General features: G+C 38.4%; 1 protein-coding gene and 1 long non-coding RNA gene across 2 annotated transcripts in view; both read right to left on the bottom strand.

The window, feature by feature from the left end:
- Positions 1-599: 599 nt before the first annotated feature.
- LOC145981505 (uncharacterized) lies at positions 600-10,291 on the bottom strand. The gene is made up of 3 exons (XR_014440963.1): positions 10,117-10,291; positions 3,874-4,061; positions 600-669 (listed from the first exon to the last, which is right to left on the bottom strand). It is a non-coding gene; the product is annotated as an uncharacterized LOC145981505 (long non-coding RNA).
- A 4,836-nt stretch (positions 10,292-15,127) lies between these two features.
- The window catches only part of grnd (grindelwald), a 58,390-nt gene continuing 51,093 nt past the window's right edge, over positions 15,128-22,424 (bottom strand). Inside the window, exons 3-4 of the mRNA XM_083114432.1 lie at positions 21,697-21,857; positions 15,128-17,396 (exon numbers count right to left, since the gene is read on the bottom strand). Coding sequence (XP_082970558.1) covers positions 17,115-17,396; positions 21,697-21,857 — 443 coding nt within the window. The 3' untranslated portion in view covers positions 15,128-17,114. The remainder of the gene's footprint in view (positions 17,397-21,696; positions 21,858-22,424) is intronic.

The following is a 22,424-nucleotide window of genomic DNA, read 5'->3' as shown; positions in this document are numbered from 1 at the left end:
TAGGTTTAAATTTGGTCGCAAATTTCACATACCTGCTCTAGATATTAACATGTGTTCTTAGGGTTCTGTTATTTATTTGTTCTCAGTTTCATACACAAACCACAGACGGCACATTTCACTACTTTAGCTCGAATAATGTGTATTTTGGAAGTGTGATGAGTGTACAAGGGAAGATTGTGCGTTTAATGGAAGTACAGATTACATTAAAAGAATCTTTTACCAACAGAACACATGCGTGCTACTTGAATTGTTGGTGTTTCGCGATAAAGCAGCTTAAACCGGTGTTTTTTTTGGTAGGCAAGGCTCGTCACAGATTATATACGACTCTGCTGCATATTAGTGGTCATCTGTTGCTTCCAAAAATCTCCGCAAGAGGCGCTGTAAGCGAATGATTTCGTAGCATCTGTCGAAAGGCCTGGGGTATTCTGTGGCAAATCCAGTCAGCTTCGATTCAGTACGGTTTGCTTTAAAAGTGGTCGGTCGACCAGCACCTCGTTTGCTTGTTGGTTAACCCTCTTCTGCTCACATTTCCAAGGATTGTTTGTCAGATTCGTAGCTCTGCCTACTTCGTAAGATCCAGGGGTTCGCCCTAAGTTTCCTCATTACTGGGGTCACAGAGATAATAGAGATGGCAGACGTAAGTCACACTGTGAGAACTTTATTACCACCCTGTAAAAAGATTAAACATTATATATTAGTCAAAATGAAAATTTGAAGGGCTAGGGAGTAAAACATGGTAAGTGACATTTTGATCGTTATTGAGTTTATTTAGTAGAAAGGGTTTTAAGGTGCAAGATTATGGTCGGGAAAGGGGGGGAAACGGTTCTGAAAATGTTTTCAAAAAGGTGCTGATAAAATGTCTTGATTCAATGCTCTCTTTTTCTGCACCTTCTGTATATAATGCGCGCGGACCGCGTAGAGAACTGTGGCTCTGCCGAATAGGTTTTGTTGAACTTTGTGTTTTCTTTCCCTGGTTTTGCTACATTATCTTGGGAACTATTGATGCTGCAATGCTTATATTACACCATATTATAGCTATCGTTCTGCTCTACAAAATGAGACTATAGGATTTTATGTAGCTGTTCAAGAAGAATGAACAAAACATGAAAGAAAAGGAAGGAAAAAAGTGCTGAAGCATCAAAGAGGTAGTAAAATGGGTATAAATGTGCCAATCTCACGAAAAGGTGCAAGAAAGTGTGTTCATTTTACTCGATTGCATGTTCAAGAAAACATATCTCAAACGATCAGTATGAAAACAGCTATATTTTTGGAAAGATGCTGCAACTTATAATCCGTTCTGTAGTTATTAGAAACTATACTGTAGATAAATTGTTTTCGTGTTGTGTTTACGAATTTCAGAAGCGTTTGATGAGTCCAATGCAAATTACACGACATGCGAAAATTGAGGGATGGCTCTTTTTACTTTGTAACTCAATAATGACCAAAATGTCAATTCCAATGTTTTACCTCAAAGCCGTTCATTTACAAAGGTATCATGGGAAAAATTAGCAAATCTTTTATGCGGAACTTGGAAATTTATCAATTTCCTGAATCTATCATATTATATGGTGAAGGCGAGATGTCTGAAAAAAATCGTCGACTGGCATAATATAAGCAAGTAAAGTAAAGTAATTTTTATTCTTATTCTCGCTCATATTCATAAATTGAAGAACATAACATACTTGAATTTTATAATTACAGTAAAACCTCGTTAATCCGGACTAACTGAAAAAATAACCTAAAAGAACAGTAGAAAGTGCATTAAAACTCCGTTCATAGCAACAAAACACGTTTATTATGGTGTATTTAAAGGGCATAGGCCTAAATACACTACACAGTACAGTAAAATGTAAAGCAATACGACAATGCAGTGCGTACATACGCGTACAGCCACATTTAAAACCTTGCATTCTGCTTTTTTTCTTCTTTTTTTGCCTTTTGCCTGTCCGGTTTAAGCGAAGTCCGGCTTAACGAGGTTTTACTGTATTGCACTATAATTGTGAATGTACAGTACATTACAGACTACTTGTAGGTTGGTAACATCATAGCGAGAATTATGAACAACTTTGAAGACATTTGAATGTCAGTATCAGCGGATTAATTAAACTATATTGCTAATACCTACGCGTGTGTGTTCGTATGTGAATAAAAAATCATATGATCATGTGTGAAGAATATGAAGCATTATTTTCAGTACCTCTTAACATAAAACCTTGCATCAGTATCGCTTCTGTCAGCAGTGTGTGTATCAATAGTATGGAAACCTTTTCCCCAGAAAACAAAATCCACTTCGTCTGTGTATGTCTGTCTGTCTGTTCGTCTGTGTGTATGTATGTGTAAGGGAACAAAAAAAAACTACAGATTTTGTAAGAGAAGCTTACATCCACAGTCAAAATTTGAGGGAGGTGCATCTGAAAATAATAGATTAAGGTAAATTTTTGAAAATAGAATCCCTGCCTCGGCATGGGTGTTCTTTGTGAATCACTTATCTTCATTGTCGCGATTAGTCAAAGAATGGAAGAAGAGTGACGCTAAATAACAAAAATCAGGTAACGGTTCCGATTGTGTTATGATTTTTTTTTTTCAAATTCTCCCAGCAGGAAGACTTATTATCGTAGATTTTTGGCAAACATTGTCACACGCAATTTTAACCTTTCTTAAAGTAATGAGCACTGTTTGGATTTCGACAAAGTTATTTATGTTGAAAGAAACAACTTAAAAATTACCTTGCGCAAGCATGCGCGCTTCCCATGGACAATGTATTTTCCATTGACAAGCGACTGTAAGTATCGTAGACTAGTGGGAATGAAGTAAATCGGAAGCTCAGTAGAATGCATTTAGAGACTTTGTTTTAATGTTAAGAGAACCAAACCTGGCGTGCCTAACGTAACTACGAAAGCATATATTGAACAAAGTAATCGCTAGAACTCCGCAGTATGTGTTAACAGAAGTAAATCGAAATCGAATAGTGTTAAAATTGCATACGTAGCATGATGAAATCGTAATAAAAAGAAACATAAGGAACTTCAGCCTCAAATCAAATCAATATATTACGAAAGCTTATATACAGGGTGAGTCATAAGTCTCCATACAAATGGTGAAAACGATGACTAATGTTTATTTTTCCTTTTCAGGCAGGTGAACCAATGAAAAGAGATGCCACTAACGAAGGAAGAACGGATTGACATCATTTTGTTGGCTGGGAGTGGTATCACCTGTCATGTAGCACGTACAATCAACGCAACCCACAGAACGCAGATAACCCATGACACCGTGGCCAAACTTATCAAGATATTCAGAAGGACAGGTTCCGTCGCCGACGAAAGCAGGCCTGGGAGACCAAAGACAGCAACAGATGAAAGGAGGGTAACGCAGGTGCCACGAATGTTGCATTGAATGTACGTGCTAAATGACGGGTCGTACCACTCCCAGCCAACAGAATTATGTCAATCCGCCCTTCCTTCGTTAGTGGCATCTCTTTTTCATTGGTTCACCTGCCTGAAAAGGAAAAATAAACATTAGTCGCCGTTTTCACCATTTGTATGGAGACTTACGACTCACCCTGTAGAGAGAAACGTATAATATACAAAACACTAATACTCCTCAAAGGGGGTAGAGCGGATTCCACTTCTTGAAAATATGAAGTAATAATTAAGAACAATTGCTACAACGCTAGGGGTTCGAATCCCGATCTTAATAATTGTCCCTTCATCAATTTCATCACATCATCACTCATCCTCATCTTCGCGGTTAGCCAAAAGTGGCAGAAAAGTGAAGTAAAATAAATCAAATCAATCATGAATCAAGTCTCCAACCCCTTCCCCTGACGAGTTCTATGGTTAATGTACGAATTAACTTAACACCTCAGTTTACCTTTTCTTTCTGCTTCTTCTTCTTCTTCTTCATCTTGTTCTTGATCTTCTTCTTCATCTCTGCAAACGTCCCATGCAAGGCTGTCCACAATATTACTCCGATAGCGATAATCATCAGCAGAATAAGTACATCAACTACTGTTAACACTTCAAGGAGAGGGATTGAATTCAGAGCTGCTTTTCTTGCATCTGCAAGAAGACATTAGAATCATATTAAGTATGCGGCATCAGCAAATGAGAGAGACAAGATGGATGCCAGGAGCGTACATTCTAGGAAAGGACGTATTTAGAGGGGGGTCCAGGTGTTCCGGACCCCCCCGAAAGACTTATCAAGTACTAAAATTAAATTATTAAAAATATATTCGATTAGCCTTTGTTGTGTAATTTCCTCTGAACGTATTGGAAGACAAGGATTATATTGGGGTCATACGGCTTTGAAGGACACGAAGGACGTATTTAGGGGGACCGGACCCCCCTCCTCACCCGAAAGACTTATTAAGTACGAAAATTTAATAATGAAAATATACTCGTTTAGCATTTGTTGAAATATTTCCTCAGAACTTATTGGAAGACAAGGATTATATTGGGATCATACTGCTTTGAAGGACATGAAGGACATATTTAGGGAGGGGGGCCAGGGGTCCGGACCCACCGAAAGACTTACCAAGTACTAAAATTAAGTAATGAAAATATTAGCATTTCTTGCATAATCGATGGTTATTAATTTCCTCTGAACCTTTTAGAAGGCAAGGATTATATTGGGATCATAGCCTACGGCTTTGAATGACATTACAAAGAAGATTTATGTACACTACTAGACAAAATAATAAGCATATAATATTAATCAGAAACTAACTTTTCTCCAACTACATGTAACATCATTTTTGTTATTCGATAAATATTCAATTATTCATCTATTTGACATTAATTTCATTGCCAGGGCACTTGTTTTTATGTAAATTATTCCCAACTAAAAACACTAAGTTGCTGACCAAGGCAGTTTATTAAGATAAAAAAACACTTAACATGTAACGTTTCAACCCTGTATCAGGGTCTTCCTCAGACGAACTGCCTTGGTCAGCAACTTAGTGTTTTAATATGGAAACAAGGCTTAATTGTATTAAAATTATTCCCATGTTAACTATAGGTAAGCTACACAATGAATATGGGCTGTTTTATCTCTATTCTTATACAGTCTTTTTACCTATTCATGTAATAATAATATTGTCTTAATTTATGTATTTTAATTAGTATTAATTTGATTTAATATAATTATTTTAATTTAAACATTATTATTATTATTATTCCTGAGACACTTGGTTCGGAACCCCCCCCCCCCCCCCGAAACATATTTCTAGATACGTTCCTGATCTAGGCTATCTTCAAAGCCTGAAGCCTAGAGAGTAAAGTACGGAAGAAAAATGGATAAGAAACAGAAACTGTGAATACATTTACTTATTTCAATAAGAAAGTAATGGCGTTCTCGTACTTGTGTTTTCGGTTTCCAATGTGGACAGGTTAGAAAACGAGTGTAGTAAATAAAATAGTGAAATAAGAATCCCTTCGGCCTAATCCATAATATATACGTTGATAAGCATATTGTTATTATTATCCTGCTGAAAATGATGTTATGATAGCCTATGTGTTCTCCGTCGCCATTTCAGAGTGGTAAATGTTTAACTCTATTAACAACATTAATTGTTGAATTTTATTTTTCAATGTTCAATTAGGTTATAGAGAACCGTTCTGCATATTCAACGAATTCATTTGATTACAATGCAACAATGTTTCATCATTACGTCATACGTTTCAACGTTTTCGTAGTCGTCTAAACGTTTGACAAAACCTTTTTTGGTTACGAAGATAGGAGGAGAAGAGAGAGAGTGGTTGAATAATTTCGAGAAGTACTTCTTAATAGGGGGCAGTGTTTTTTTTTGTTGGTGTAACCACTATGTTATCGTAACCACTATGTTATCGATGGGAACAAGGCAAGAACAACATTACAACTATGCTATCGGGGTGAAGGGCATTTTTCCATTATCATTTGTGTCCACACACAAAACTTAGTGCCTGTCTGCATCCATACCTAGACCGAGATATTCGAACCATGCCTCAGTCCCTTGTGACTTACTTAATTCTTTACACTCATCAAAATATGTGCATCCTCGTGCTTAAGAAAATGCCTCAATCTCAGTTCCAGGGTACACGAGCTATGGCATCCTTGGGTATCTTGTCATCCTCTGTCAGCATCAAGAAAGTGAGCCAAGCAACCACATGTATAAATTAGTATTTCGTGTCCAACTTGGCAAGGATAAATAGATTCGTTTCCTCCACCATCAGGGGGATGGGCAGTGGGAGCTCGTAAAAAAGTCAGTATACCATGAGGGGTTGAATGGACTTAAAAGCAAAATTGGTTAGGATGGAAAAAAGAGTGAACAGATAGATCTGGGCTTTTGCAGCATAACAAAAATCGTCTGAAGTTTGAACTCGTGACCCCTCCATACCGTTGCAAGCTGTTTTTGTGATTGTTCTCGATTATTCAAAGTGCCTCATTTTCGCATATTCAAATACACACAAGTGAAGGGAGTTCATGTCACATTAGTGATTTTAAATTGTATTCTTGGGGCCATGCACACACTTCCTAACATTGTTGCCTTGTAGTCGGTGAGTTGTGCGGGTACAGCTGTGAAGTTGTTAATAAGACCCAACACAGACAAGTCCCCCACCATTTCGACATAGTTGTTTTTGTTGTTTTTTTACTAGAAAATTGTTATGATTACCGTACACCTGTATAAGTATAGAATAACATAGTGCCATTTTCTGTTTATGTTGCCAACAAAGCAAATCTACAGGCCACAGGTTCGAGAAACAAGACATTTTTAAAATTCTCCTGCGCATAACATGGACCACCTATAGCGATGATATAATATAGATCTATTTAACAAATATAATTCAAAGTTATGTAATGAGATTTGGTTTAGTATTTAATCACAGCAGCAAAACAAACTCTCCATTTGCTTCACAACAGAAGTTAAGTATATTTTGCATACATTCAGAGGCAGAAATTTACGCCCCGAGGTGTGTTGTTGGAAGACTATACAATGAGACACGGCGCCCCGTTCTTTACAATAATAAAAATATTGAACAAGTAAGCAGTGGAGTAAAATCCTTTGTTTTATTTTGATGTGAACAAAAGTTTTAGTCCATGCTGATTTGAACCCCCTTGTCTAAAAAAAGAAAGCTCCGGTCCCATCTGGAGACTGCAACACTGATATGTCCGTCTATACAGAAAAACCTTAAAGTTTTAACATCCATGGACAATACCGTACTGCGGCTGTTGCGCCCCCCATGTGTAAAGTGTTTTTTTTTCCTTGTTGGCTGAACGCGAAGATGCTCGATACTCCACGTTCATTCGGGGTAGTGACATACGTATAACATCTTCCCTTTCCTAATGCTCCATTTCATTCTCTGTAAGAGAGCTCTCTCTGATGTGACCGCTCTCACTGTCCCCTCTTTGCTTCCAACTTCGCCACTGGACCGTTAGAGTGGTTAACAAGCTAACATGTACGCAATTCATAACCGTTGGGTGATATGTAAATATATTCAGCAATACTGAAAACTCATAGTTGTGATGATGATTCAAGCAAGCGTGTAAAGGCATCTTATTATACACACAGAGGAAATTGCTTTCAGCCTCGCATCACGATACAGCCATATGCATGTAAAACTATTTCATTACACGCAGGCAAAGGGGTAAAAGGTAACTTTCTCTTCTTCCCTCGCTTTTAGCCATCGTCCAGTGTCCTTCTAGGTAGCAGGTGAATCGTGACTATAGCAAAAGTATTGAAATCGAAATGTGAATTATCCGTTATGGTCTCCCTCCCTTCTTTGCATGCACGTTGCATATTACGCTCGCTGACATTGAAATAGCGGAAATACACCGCTATGCTTAAAAAAAAGAACATCCATTCATTGCCAGATTGGACAACTGTATAGGTCGAGGTTCATAAGCCTCGTCCATCTCATGCTAGGGACTGCATATTTTGTTTATAGTTTATAGTGGCATCATATTCCTTACCAGATATCGAACTCGAGAGACTTGCAAGACAGCACAGGTTATAACTCATTACTAGGTCTGTTTTTTAAAAAAAAATCGTCAGTCCGTATGACAATGCTTGCTGTCCGTGATGAAATTTTTATGCTGTTTAACCTAACTGAATTCGAATCCCTGAGGAGCCGGGAACTGAGCTTTTTGCATTCCACATTTACAAACAATAATATCTTTGCTAGAAAGCGCAGTGCAATAAATGTCCTTTTTTATCAATGTTTAAGTTATGTAATAATTTTCACATTATATTCATGTCCATTTCCAAGACTAGTTTTTATATACACAACCAACTCACTCTTGCAATATAATATTTTATGCAACATTAAAAACAGTTGGAAAGGTTCTCGGATGTTCGCGAAACAGGAAATACGTCATAGCTTCCGTAAAGGATAGAGGGAATTGTACGCAAGGTTACTGGGGCACGCAAAATACCGTAAGCGAAGAAAGAAGAATTAAATATTCCAAATGCAGGCATCATTTTTCTTTTTCTAAGTTCACTTTATGCGCAAATAGAATCATCTGGCTGAATTTACAGTCTAAAACCACTATGTGCTGGCACCAAGAATCAAAAACCTGTGGTTATTTTATTATATGTTAGGCGATCCGCATCTTTAAACAAACAGAGAAATAGTTTTGTTGTCAGAGGAGTGGGAGTAAGGTTTGTCAGGTTAGTTTTAGTTTATTTAGTTCACGTAAGATCGGTAGGAAGTGAGTGAAATAGTTATTGCAAGTTACCTTTTAAACCCAGTACATGTGTAGGAAATACACGTCATAGCTTCCGTAAAGGATAGAGGGAATTGAATTGAACGAAGGTTACTGGGGCACGCAAAATACCGTAAGCGAAGAAAGAAGAATTAAATATTCCACACATTTTTAATATAATTTAAATATAATATATAATTTAAATATAAATTAAATGTGTATAAGCTGTATCACTTTCTCTGTCTGTGTGTCTTATTTTCGTCAGGTGGTAGAGTCAATCGCTAGTTGTATGTCACAGCTTAACCCATGAAAAACCGTACGAGGTAATATTTTTACATGAGGTAAGTTAGCATACTCTGCTAGGGTGTTTTGTGCTAAAGAAGACAAATATTTGCAAAGAGGTAAGTTTGTAACACTGCTCGTCGAAAACAGCTCAAACAATGTTGCCAGCTGAAGGTTATTTTTTTCCGTCATGAAATATAAAAGAAATTGCAAGAGGTGAGTTGCTCATACTCTATCTAGAAGGCTTGGTGTGTGTGTGTCTGTGGCTTATGTCGTAGGTTAATTTAGTTTGCAATAGATCTTGTGTGTTGGCAACCGTCAGCCCTTACAAGCTAAATAGCAGCCTTACTCTGCCAGGACGAGTTGAGAAACTCGCTTTTGACGCACGGTTTCCCCCAATTTCACCCGTGAAACGGAGAGGAATTCCTCGAACAACCGAAATACCTTGCAAGAAACAGGGACTTTCAAACAACTCGTCTTGAAATAGAAGCTACCATTGGACACTGATAAGCATATTACAGTACGTACTTTACGAACATAATGTTGATGACTTCAACTTTTTCCTTTAAAGTCAGTCGTTATTGAGAAGTAATATTGCCATTAAACCCCATGCATTTCTGTCGGGGAATTTAGAAATGTCCGTAATTTAGAGGTGTCCGTTTTACTGTACATTCTCGATAGTGGCGTGCCCAGGTTTTTCGAAAGGGAGGGGTTATGTATATTTTTTCTTGGTAGTTGGCCCTCATTTTGTCATGCCAAAGGGGGGATGTTATAACCCCTACCAACCCCCCTCCCTTGGGCACGCCACTGATTTTCGAAGTTGCTTGGAAATGACAGGGATACGTTGTGATAAAGCACCTTATTCACTTCTACAAAGGAAATCCCAGTCACTACTGCTGAAATCAGTCAGGTTCGTTGCAGTGATTCAAGTTGATATAGTAATTAGCTCCCAGAGCGGCCACGTAGCCTATAAACAGGGTAGGAACTCGAAGCAAAGTGGTGAGGGGACAATTTAGTTCACGTCTCCTTGGACTTGACTGTGCATTTAGTTGGTTCACTTTGAACTAGAGTCTAGTCTGAATTAACCGCTTGTTATTTTAAAACTTATATTTTATATTATTAAAGGAATGTTGCTATCCATTTGGAATTTACCTGCGATTTCGTCTAAAAGTTTTTCCACAATCCCGCCAATAAGCAAATCGAGCACTTGAGCCATTTGATTTGTCTCCCGGTGCCGATCTAGGGACTGCTGGTTCCAAATCTGTTCTTTGCAGAACAGCCTTAATTTATTCCGTCCATGGATTTGTTGCTAAGAGATATCTGGAACTTTTTTTTTCTTAAACGAGTATTGATTGTTGCACGGGCAAGCACCCTAAAGAAAGCCACGAGTTACTTAGCTAGGCAAATCCCTCGAAGTTGCTGTCCAGATCCCCCCCTGGTTCGGTCGGAGTGGCTGGGTGACGTTCCGGTTGTCTGGGAGAGTGAACCCTGGCTTGGTCTGCACTACTCCTATACCGCTCGCATTTCAAGTTGGCGGCTGGGAAACAACGAATCAGCGATCAGTTGACTTCTCTTCGACTGACATCGGGCATTTTCGAGTCACAAGACACCGAAAGTTTCTGGCGGGACGAAACAAATGAGCGTCGGATACACAACATGTTGCCAAACGTACTGTGAAACGGGGGGAGAGTTCATCAGCTCCGTTACTGGATAAAAGTTGCACAATAGTACACAAAGCACGGAAAATTAGTACAGTAGCGTACGCAGGATTTCATCAAGGGGGGAGGGGGTTATATCTAAAACTTTTTCCAAATTCACATTACCATTGTTTTATTATACTTTAATTAATTAATTAATTATGAATAATTAATAATACTGATAATTAATTAATTAATTAGCTTAATTACTACTAATAATACTACTAATGCAGCTGCTGTTACTACTAATATCACTACTATTATTAAGTATTAGAGATCTACATAAACATATTTATGAAAGCAATAGGACAAAATTATTTTCTAGTCATTCGATTGTTAACAAATTCTTGGAGTTTGTTTGTTTCTTTGTTACGAAATAATTGTCTAGTCAATGGTTATTTATTTATGATAGTCCATAAAAACAATCAAATATATTAAATAAATTGAAATAATCAAAATATGAAACTCAGCCAAGGAGCCACAGCATGGAGCCGCGCTAGTCTAGTCTGACAACCTCGCGGGAGATCCAAGGAATTGGTTGGAATTTGTCCAGCCTTGTCCCCGCACCCAGCATCATATCAATGGGTACCTGAGACCAACCCTAGGGGGATAAATGCTGCCAGAGCATGGTGCTGATCACATCACCCGCAAAATGGCCGAGATTGAGAATGTGTGGAGCCCCACCACACCACTACACGTGCTTTCATGACACGGTGCTATATGCACGGGGGAATTTACATTACCTTTACCTATGGGAACTCACCCAGGATGATGATGAGGCAGGAGAATACATGTTGCTAAATTCCACTCCACTGAGTGTATGTTTTTGTTCAAAAGTAAGTTTATAGACATTCCAACACATTTATCACTTCTAGGTGATTAACAAAACACTTCTTCAACATTATTTAACTTTGCGGCCGCTTAGATTGTTTAGACATATCGACGTATCCCAAACTACACTGTAAAGATTTATGAGAAACACGCTCTCAAAATCTACTATGCACGGGCACTATAATTCACACCTGGTTGTCTCGTTGTTCTTACCAACAAAACATTTCATAATAGTTAAGCTTATTGTAGTTCGAATTCAGAAATTCAAATGTACCGCGCAAACAATGGGAAAGTGGACTGGTGAACGTGTGTTCTTGTAGGCCTAGCATTTGTCTAGATTAGCAGCTTACAACGAACCAATAACTTTTTTCTTTTAAATCATAGTTGTCCTCATATTTAATTTTCAAGAATTTGTGTTTTTTTTCAAGGCATTCACTATTAAAGATGCGTGTGTTTGAAATGATGTGCTTTTCTCCATGCTGCATGGGAATAATAATTCAAATTATTATTATTAGTATTGTTAATATTATTATTATTACTATTTTATTTTTATTACTGTTGCAGATCTTTGACTGTGATAAATTAGCCATTTTTAATTTTTTTCTACAGCATTTTCCATAATATTTCAAAAGTTCAAGGGGGGGTTTAAACCCTGTAACCCCCCCTTGCGTACGTCACTGAATTAGTACACAAAACACCCAAACACTGTGCAAATAAGCTAATAAAGACAACGTAGAGAGACAGACGTGCGCATGGCAACGTTGTAACGTGAGAGCGATGTTACATCTACAGCTTTTACTTAGCAACTGAGGTTGATGATACTCATAGACACCCTAGAAGTCGATTGGTGGATAGATATAGCTGTGTAGCAAATAGTAAGTGAACTGCCATTTGGGCCCGCGATCAGTATAGCGGCCCTGCACTGGAATCTGTCTCTCTGATTCTGGCCGGCTCTCCCTCCTGAGACTGCAGCATGTGCCCACCCCCCCCCCCCCACCCCCACCCCCACCTTTCGAGATTTCTAGAAAGAATTAATGTAATTTGAATGGTGAAATTGTATATATATTTTATGACAAAAAAGTATTGCTTTCTGTGACTAACTATAAAAGACAGCTTCTTGTCTTACATGAATTAATATTAACTATAGTTATGCAAATTGTGTATAGATATAAGCCCGTGGCTGAATGGTTAACACATCGCGCTAGTGGTCCCGGTTTCGAATCACGGCCTGGGTGTTCAATTTCATCATATCATCACTCATTCTCATCTTTGCGATTAGCCAAAAGTGGCAGAAAAGCAAAGTAAAAGAAACGAAATCAATCAAATCAATATTCTGAATGTTTAGAAGAAAAGAAACCACATATTTATCACGGCAAATAAGTGAAAGGATATTGTAGAATGAGAAAAGTGTATAAATTTCGTTGAATTACTATCCGAAATGACCTCAAGTAATTGCTATCATTTCATTTCTTCATTTATTATGTGGGTGTGATAAGGGCATCCTCAGGATTTTTCTAAGGGGGCAGATTTCGTATCTTACCTTCCTTCATTGAAACTTTATTATTAGTAGTAGTGTTATTATTGTTATTGTATGTACTTCACATATCATAAAATTCAAAATTAATTGAGAATTCTTTGACGCTGTATACAAGTTCAAAATCCAGTCTGCTATTTAGATAAGATTGGATCCGCCTTGCTTCCTTTTCATGAACCACTTCCTTGATGAACAGTTGCTTTGTACTTGTACTTTTTACAATGCATAGATATAATTTAATCTAATGCCCTTCATGGTACCTCTAATCTATGTTTTTACGTGCCGAAGGGCAATCAAGGTCAGATCCCCACTTCGGGAAATGATTTCCCGAGTTTTCTAATCCCGAACAGCCGAGAAATTTCAAGAGGTAAATTCTTGATATTTTCTGCACTATAAAAGTCTGAAATTTCATGAATTTAAAAGTTTTTATTCCAAGAGTGCAAAAACAATGACTTGAAGGGGAAATAGGCCTTTTGAGCACAATTCGAGATTTTCACCGCATCGAGAAATTTTGAACATCTTTCGTCCCGAAAATATCACGACGTGGTCGGGAAATGAAGAATTTGTGTCATTCCAGACTGTGAGGAGCTATTTTCTTCCCAATCCCGTTCCGCACATCCATAGTCCCGGTAATCAACATTATTCTAATGTCTCTTGTGAAAACGTTCTCTCAAGAAATTGCTGTAACTGTCAGCCTGTAAATCGCAGACAATAATATTATTTGTAATAAAATTAGGCTACACCTTCACCATTCGAATTACATAAGATTTTCCAGATATTTCAGGGGGGCATGTGGCCTTGTGTGATACATAACTAACTTACAAAGAAGCAAAACTCTCAACAACGCTTCAGCTTTTTTAATCGAAACTGTTAGGTTAAGTATTCATTTAACATTAACCGTTTCCTTGATTTTAATTCTAAATTGTTTGAATCATAGTAAATTTCAAAAGTTATAATCTAAACCCTCATTCTTTGATTGAGCTTTCTTTACCTCAGATAATTTATTTCTAAGGTAGCAATCCTTCTTGTCTTCAATTATAATTAATTGCCCTGTGCTGCTTGCTTAACTCTAAATCCACTACACCCCGTTCGTACTACATTTTAAAGCTAGGAGTGTACTAAGATACCTACGATGTTTATTTTATTATAATTCTTATTCGATAAGACAGTACCTAATAAGCAATGGTATACCATTGTATATTATAACCGTCGACCATCAACAAGAATTACGTGAACATGTCAGATTAAAGAATCATATTATTAAGATCCTGCAAAGCGAGGTCCATACATATCAAAACTTAACTCGCCCCTTTGCAGAAATCAATCAATACAAAGTAATTATATCAGTTTTATTAGATATCCAAAAATAATGTACAAATGTAGTGTGATGTCTGCAAACATCTTTGCAATAATATAACTATAACATGAAGCACACGATAATTTTTCTGTGTTAGCTGCCAGGCAATGGACGGCATTGTACTAAGATCTTGAGCAACGGTTGATTCGATTGCTACTTCCGTGTCAGCCCAGTTTGCCTTTATGACTGGTAATTATTGCACATCTCCACAATGTTTGCCTCTTTTGTGTCAACAAGTATTCCAAGTACAAGGAAGATGTCATCACTTGTAGTGTTGTTTTCACAGTCTTGCACTAAAATCAGTCTTGCTGGGGATCTGATACTAACACAATGGGGCATATATATTATCTTTAATAGACTCCTCTAACCTTTTCTCCCTCAACGTACTGCTACTCAATGTTGTCAGTCTATTGTTTTTCTAGCAACTGCCTGTCGGAATGTTATGTAACGGATTAGCCTGTCAGGGGAATTGTAATGTTCTTTAAAAAATCGTCATGCCTTGAGATTTTGCATACAATATTAACAGAATGCTTATGTCCTAAATATTGTATGCACATGACTTGAAAAGTAATTAATATTACGAAGATAATTTGTTTAAAACTCTGTATACTCATCACGACCTTCACTTTCATAATTGATAGAACTTTGCACCACCTACAAGAGGAGAGGACAGGAGTGTTTGATTAAAAAATTAAACATTCGTCAGTATGGGAGCAATATGAAATTTCAGAGTGATGCTTTTTTTTTTTTTTTTTTTTTTTTTTAAGAATTAAGTAATGCATATTCCAGTACAATATAACATTCGTCATTTGATTGTGTGTATTCAATTTAGTTTGAATAGTCAGGCTGATCAAGTGGTATGTTTTTGGCAACACTGTGCTCAAAAAAGAACAAGAAATAAGGGAGGTAAATGGTTCAGGGTGAGGGCCTCTACTCAAGAAACAGACTTGACGTAGAAGTGATTCATGTGCGTCCTACCATCGAGTGATTCTCGACCAGTTCTCCATGTTTTGCACTTTCAACTTGGGGGGGGGGAGGGGGGATGGCCCAGTTATACTTCTAATGGCTAAGAAGTAAATTACTTTAATATTTCTTCTATATATTGGGTGACAACAAATTAATAATTCTAGAAGACAATTTCTTGCTGACCAAATTGCCAGTTTCGTGCATGTCAGAGGTTGCATTGAGGGTCAAATGGTCTAATTTCATCTTTGAAAGTATGACAGTTTAGAATTTAAGGATATTTCATGTCATAAGCATTGAATTGCTCTTTCTTTTTAACAAATAAGTTAATAATTTAATATTTTTTTATATTGCAAGTAGTCACACTTACCAAGACTAAATAGGGAGTCAATATCTATATGGACAGTGGAATGTAATTCTTTAATTCTCGTACACTAAGAAGAATCAGTACAATTCTTGTAATTCCAATAATATGTGGGAATGTGTAGTATGTCCTGAGAACAACTGAAGCGAGTTTCCATGTGGGTGGAGCCATCTAGTGTTAACACCTTTCCATCTTTGCTATTTGTACTGCTACGTATTAACATTCAACCATGCTATCTCGAGTTTAGCAACATTATAAACAAAAGTGGCAGGGTTGGAATCAAATGTTGGTGGCACCATTATATCTTGAGATCCAGTTGATAGAAATCGCGGCGGTGAAATAAGTCCACAATTGATTTTTTTACTAATAATTCTGTTCCTATAAAATTATTCGTTTTGTTGACGTTAAAAGAGCAAAATATAGTACCATTTTTCCTTGGCTTCATAACAAAAATGTAAAAGTTTACATTTCCAAGAATGGTGCTTCCGATCTCAAATATTCAAATTGTAATTTTCTGATGCGAGACTTTTATAAACAAGACACTGAATACCTAGATAATAATATACGTCTAACACAACCATTTGAGTGACTGCCTGCATATCCTGCAGATAAATTTACAGACTAGACTTTTGGATTTTGCTGCAAAACAATCAGGTAAACTATCTCAATTGAAGACAAAACATTACATACACATTCGAAGTCTCACCGTACATCGGTAATACCATAGCCCGCTGCTGTAAAACACAACCAATACAGATCTTGAAGTCGCAAATGTGACATCACTTTAGATGTCGCTTCTTCATTACTGGTATTTCCACTGCATTGTTCATTTCTGACATCCTCTCTTGCAGGTTATCTTCAAGATAGGTGACTTGGTATTCGATACATAACGTACTGGTTCCATGCACTTATACTAGTTAACCACTACTATCTGTAGTAGTTTACGATCTTACTAATGCTATTGTACTTAATGGAAATCATATGCAATTTTGCTTTGCCTGCTTAAAGCAATTGCTAATACAATACGGGCATTACCATTGTAACATACTGAAGTGGCAAATATTACTTGGACCGTCTCTTTTAAGAAAGAGGCAACTTACATAGAAACAAAACAAACTATTTACAATAATTGCAATTGTACATCAATGTTACTCAGGCAAGTCACTTGACAGATCACACTTCTTTTAGTGATTCCACAATGTTTCTGTGACAAAAAAGCGATAACAAATATATTCAGTATCACAACAGGGAATTTCAATACTTCAAAAACACCACTAGAAAAACGTATAAACATTACACTATTCTCTTAATATAAAATCGCTCTTGTAACAGTAACAAGTAAGTTGAGCAGGAACAACAATACTGCAGCTTAGAACAGCTCTCATTGGAAGTTCGCTTAGCCTATCAGAAGGTAGTCTCTCTCTTGACGTAGCTAACAGTAGTGTCCCTATCTTGTGATGTGCTGAGTGCTGGGTTGTCGTAGGCATAGTCTAGGGTGGAATCCTCGCATGGGTGTCTCTTGCTTATGGGGGTTGAGGTTGTAGGGGGAGTCGGCATTTCGTCGTCTTTCTGGCTGGAAGGCTTCGGGGTGTTTGGTGTTACGTGGTTGTCCAGGGGAGGTGGAATTTCCAGCTTTAGGGAATCCGTTTTCACCCCCTTGGCATCCTTTTCAGTCTTGTATTGGTTCTGGAATGGGAAAAAACATAGTTACATTAATGTCGATTGGAACAACCAATAATAATTGCGAAATGAACTGTGACAATACAGCGTGTTTTAAGTCCCGCAGGATTCTAAGAAGCTATAACTTTAAAGTAATAGGTTTCTTACAACGAAATATTTTTTATACACAAAGGAAAATTTAAAATTTTATTCTGCCCACACTGCTGAATGACATTTGTGCAGGTGATGAAGCGATCACGTGATACCAAGATGGCGTCGATGCAGGGAAAAGCTAACTTATTCCTCCCACTTTTTATCAATTGGTCTTTTATGTAACTTATGTTGTTTTCTTGTTTTTTTAATGTTGATTTCCTTAAACGTTAAATGTAACTTCTTCAAGAGTTTCATAAATGAAGTTCAAGATACGTGGTGTGATTCACAACATTCCGGACGAGCACCGTCAAAAAGCAATTCTCGGATTGAAACGAAGACTGCAAGAGTGTTTGGACCAGTAGCGGCTGCTGCCTATTCGCACACTCGCACGTGCATACCCAAATAAATATGCAATGTAATTGATTTTTATTATATTTATTCATTGAGAGCCATTTCTTCAAAATAGCAATTGTTCCCGGACCACATCACCTTCCATTTACTTCCTTCCGTTAGCTTTTCTATCTGAGTAACTCGCGTCGAATGGGCACGAACACAATTGGGAAGTGCACACTGCTGCACACCGAAGTGGCGCTGCGTTCGACGGTGGGTAGAGGAAGTAGAAAGACTCTTAAGGCTTGGATCAAGGGTTTTCGGACTCGCTTCGCACAAAGATTTGTGACATAGTAGCTACGGGCATTCGCTGTTCCCTCTTCGTCGTGTAGTGTTGCAATCTTTCCACTCCTTGCCGTGTAACGGAGTCGAGAACAACCTATGCATCATTGCAAATTGAGAGATTTTTTCCCTCAGCAAGGAAAAGGTGCGTCATAACTTGGATTGCAAATGCGATTAGCAGAAACGGGCAGGAATAATTTAGTGGGAATAACAACACTTCTTCTGGACGCAAGGCCAAGGTGCACACCCGTAGACCAAGACCACGAGCCGCCACTGGTTTGGACGTGAATGGTACCCACCTGGAGATCCGGCGAAGAACCAAACCACATCAGACATTATTTTTATAGTTTCCTCTGAGTAACAAACAATATATCGTTGTAATAAATCTATTACTTTAAAAGTTAAAGATGTTTAGAATCCTGCAGGACTTTTAAAACATCCAAGGTGCAAATTATACAGATGGGCCTGTCCGAGGTTTTCGACGATATAACGTCACGTGAAGGCTTTTAACTTTCTGAATACAAATAATAGTATAATTTTAACGGTTTTATGCAATTAATCTCCCTCTTTTACGGAAAAACCCTTCGCGCAAAGAACGTGTAGAGCTCCAAGCCCTGATAAACAGCTTCTCGGTGGGGGATGCCTGACCAGAGCATCGTGTCTCATCACATGAACTCTTGTTTCCTGGCTTTCGAAATCCTCAAATGCAGAATAGCCTTCTTTATCACCTCTCATCTATTTGCCTATTTCTCTTGCTCTGTTCATCTTTTTCTTCTCTTCCATCTGTTTACTTCTTTACTCCCAATATCCTCCTCTCTTTTTTCTATTCCTTCTGCTTGTTTGTATCTAGCTTCACTATGAGCAACTGAAAATTGCTCATGCATTTGGGTAGACAAGACCCCTAGCGCAGGGTGTGACATCACTGCAGATTGGTGGGGGAGAAGGAGCAGACAGACACTATATATATAGTATATATAATGTCATTAAATATGTGTCAATTATTATCAACCAAAATGTAATTGCAAATTGAAGATTTTGACGTACTACTGATGCTATGAACAATGATTTGCGTAAGAGAGGAGGGACAAAAATTAAGAGACATTAAGAAGATAATAGTTTCCTATATAAAATTCACATATAAGTGCTATTACGTGTTTTACTATAATATATTTATATACTTCGTGGTTGCTAACGAAAGGCGATGAGAAATGGAGAAGAAATGAGTCGGTCTAATTTCTGTGTTATGGGGATTGCTGGATTCAGTGTCCTAAGATATGAATGAGGCTCTTTGTTGTCCGTTCATTTTGTATGTTATCGATATTATTCCAGTCAAGTATATTCGAAACCCAAACTAATTGTTTATGTTCGTTGTTCGTTGTTAAAACAAAAACTTGGTGGGGGAAAATTTCAGGACAAGATCGTTGGTGGGGGAATTCCCCACGTCCCCCCGGGATTTCGCACCCTACCCTAGCGTTACCAGGAATGTATGTGTGTGAGGGAGGGAGCGGGAATCATAAATGTGGATGTTACATAACTGCGTTCTGGGGGGTGGGGTGGCGGTTACACTATAAAATGTTCTGTAATTACAGTTTTTAATCAAGACATTTAGTCATTTTTGTTTTCCGTAGTTCTTTAATGATTACATTTGCCGACTTCACGGCGGAGTGATTAGCACAGCGAGCTACGACGCCAGGGGATCACGGGTTCGAATCCATTCATCAATTTCATCATTTTTCATAACTCATCCTCATCCAGAGGCGCAACCACGAATTTTTGTCTGGGGGGGGGGGGGGGAAGTACCAGGATAAACTCACCAACAATAATACAAGGGTTGGATAAAAAGTAATGGCAACACTGGTATAATTGGTACTTGACTGTATTGGCAGAGGAGCACGTGTTACATTCCTTCAAAGTAATCGCCCCTCATCTCTACGACCTTCTGTCACACGTATGGAAGGCGTCGTACACCGTCAGCGCGTCCATCTCTGTCGATGTCCCGCAGTGACCGCCCTATAGCACGTATGATAGCTTCGCGCGTGTCGTAGTGCTTCCCGCCCAGTGGTTCCTTCATTTTGGCAAAAAGGTCGTAATCACACGGTCTCATACCGGTGAATACGGCGGATGTTCCAGTACCTCCCACTACCAGTTATGCAGGAGCGCCGTCACAGTGTTCGCAGTGTGACACCTTGCAATGTCAAGCAGGTTGATGGGACACCGTGCCGTCGCTTCCTTCTTAATGCGAGACGAAGGTGGTGTTGCAAGAAGGTGCAGAAGTAGGCTGCGTTGACCGTCTGCCTGAGAGACGTTGTTCTTCTTGCCTAAACATATTGTTAGGGCGCTTGCACTCTCGTCCTCTGCTTCAGAGCACTGCTGTTTTTGACTTAATAACATACAATCACTCCCACTCACTATACTTCCTCGTCTGACATTCCTTTATCAGCCACGAAACGCTTGTGGCGCTGTGACTCACCCCTTTCACGGGACAGCAGTGTTGCCATTACTTTTTATCCAACCCTTGTAATAAATAATAATATAGTAGTAGTAGTATCAAAGTATTTATCATCGTAAATCATGTAAAAAGGGTGGTAAAGCATTTCTGTTGGCACAAACGACTTGAATTTAATTTTCAGGACGTTCAGTTTCACATTAATAATTGAATATTAATAATATTATTTAATACATCACATATTATTTAAATACATTACATAATAAATTCATCCAAATCATAATAGACCAAAGCAAAAAATATAAAAATTGTCTCTCAAACGTGCACGCTCCTTATCCTCCAAACAATTGAGTTGCTGTTTTAAGTCCACTTTATGCACAGTAAGGCTAATCGGGACTGGACCTACAGTTTAAAGTGGAATCCGAACCACTATGTGCCTCCACCGGGAATCGAACCCGGGACCTCTTGATTTCAAGGCGACGACGCTACCACTGCGCCATCGGAGAGTCCTAATTGTTCATGGTATTAAGACAAAATCAATTAAGAGAAGTCTTATTCCCCTCTCTGATAATTCACAATGCATTACAGAAAAGAATGAAGCAAGAAAATTTTTAGATCCAATTTTTTGCAAACTGAAAACAATGTTGATTTAATATGGCGCAAATAATTTCACTGGAGCGCCATGGCATTCTCTCTTTTACAACTTTCTTCATATAGGTCGGTCGGCTTCCAGGCCCTAGCTACGGCTCTGTAAAAAAAGCTGGTATATTGCGAGCAAGAAAATTTTACGAAATGTATTTTTATTTGCATAAAATTTCAATTCGGGGAGGGCGATTGCCCCTCTGTGCCCCTGCAGGTGCCCTTGGCCGTCAATGTTTGCCCCCCTTGCCCCCCTAGAATGGATTACAGGCCAAGGTTGGGCGGGCAATACTCCCCTGTGGTTGCGCCACTGTCCTCATCTTCACAATTAGCCAAAAGTGGCAGAAAAGCGAAGTAAAATCATTCAAATCAATCCATCAATGAACCCCACGCTGATACAATCAAGCGTAAACTTACCTTGAAGGAATTCAGTTTGGTGTTGACCTTCGATGCAAGATTCTTTCGGGATTTGAGCCAGAAGGAGAGACCTCCTGCAACGATGATCACAAGCAAGACTGCGTTGATGGCTACCATCACAGCCACCAGGACGTACATCCTCTGGACCTGCTGGCTTAGATCTGGAAGAGAAGAGAAACATTGCTTGTCACTTCTATAGATGCAATAGGGAAAATACAAATCGAAGTACTAAAGTAACATTAAATGAAATTTCGATGTGCCATGCTTATTCTTTTCAACTCACATGTTGCTCTATTTTGTTGGGACACTCGATGGCGTATAATTCCTTTCCCGGATTCTCTGGAGTAAGAAAACGCGAACGCGTTCTGTGCGCATGTTGAAGGGTGTGCGCCTCGTCCAATGAACGCGCGGAGGGGAGGGGCATCCACGGGAGGGGGCTCATTCGCGGTCCAGTAGTTCCGTAGTAAACATGTCAGCTCGCAAGTCTAGGGGAACTCTGCATTCAGGAGAGCGCCTCGTAGTGTTGAATGTGTTCGAGGACAACTTGTTTGAAAAGTTTAAAACACATGGCTTCGTTTTTTTTACAAATGTTTAAAACAAAGTGTTTGAAACATGTTTTTCAGACTTGTTTAAAACACATTTTGATACATTATGTTTCATAGTTTGTGGTTATTTGCATGTTTTTTGAAAATGTATGTTTAAATTTGTTTTAATTTTTTTCTGTTCTT

This window comes from Lepisma saccharinum, chromosome 29 (genome assembly GCF_977018435.1).
Source record: "Lepisma saccharinum chromosome 29, izLepSacc3.1, whole genome shotgun sequence".
NCBI classification, from domain to species: Eukaryota; Metazoa; Arthropoda; class Insecta; order Zygentoma; family Lepismatidae; genus Lepisma; species Lepisma saccharinum.
Note: the sequence above shows the minus strand (reverse complement) of the source record. Positions and strands in the feature narration are given on the sequence as shown.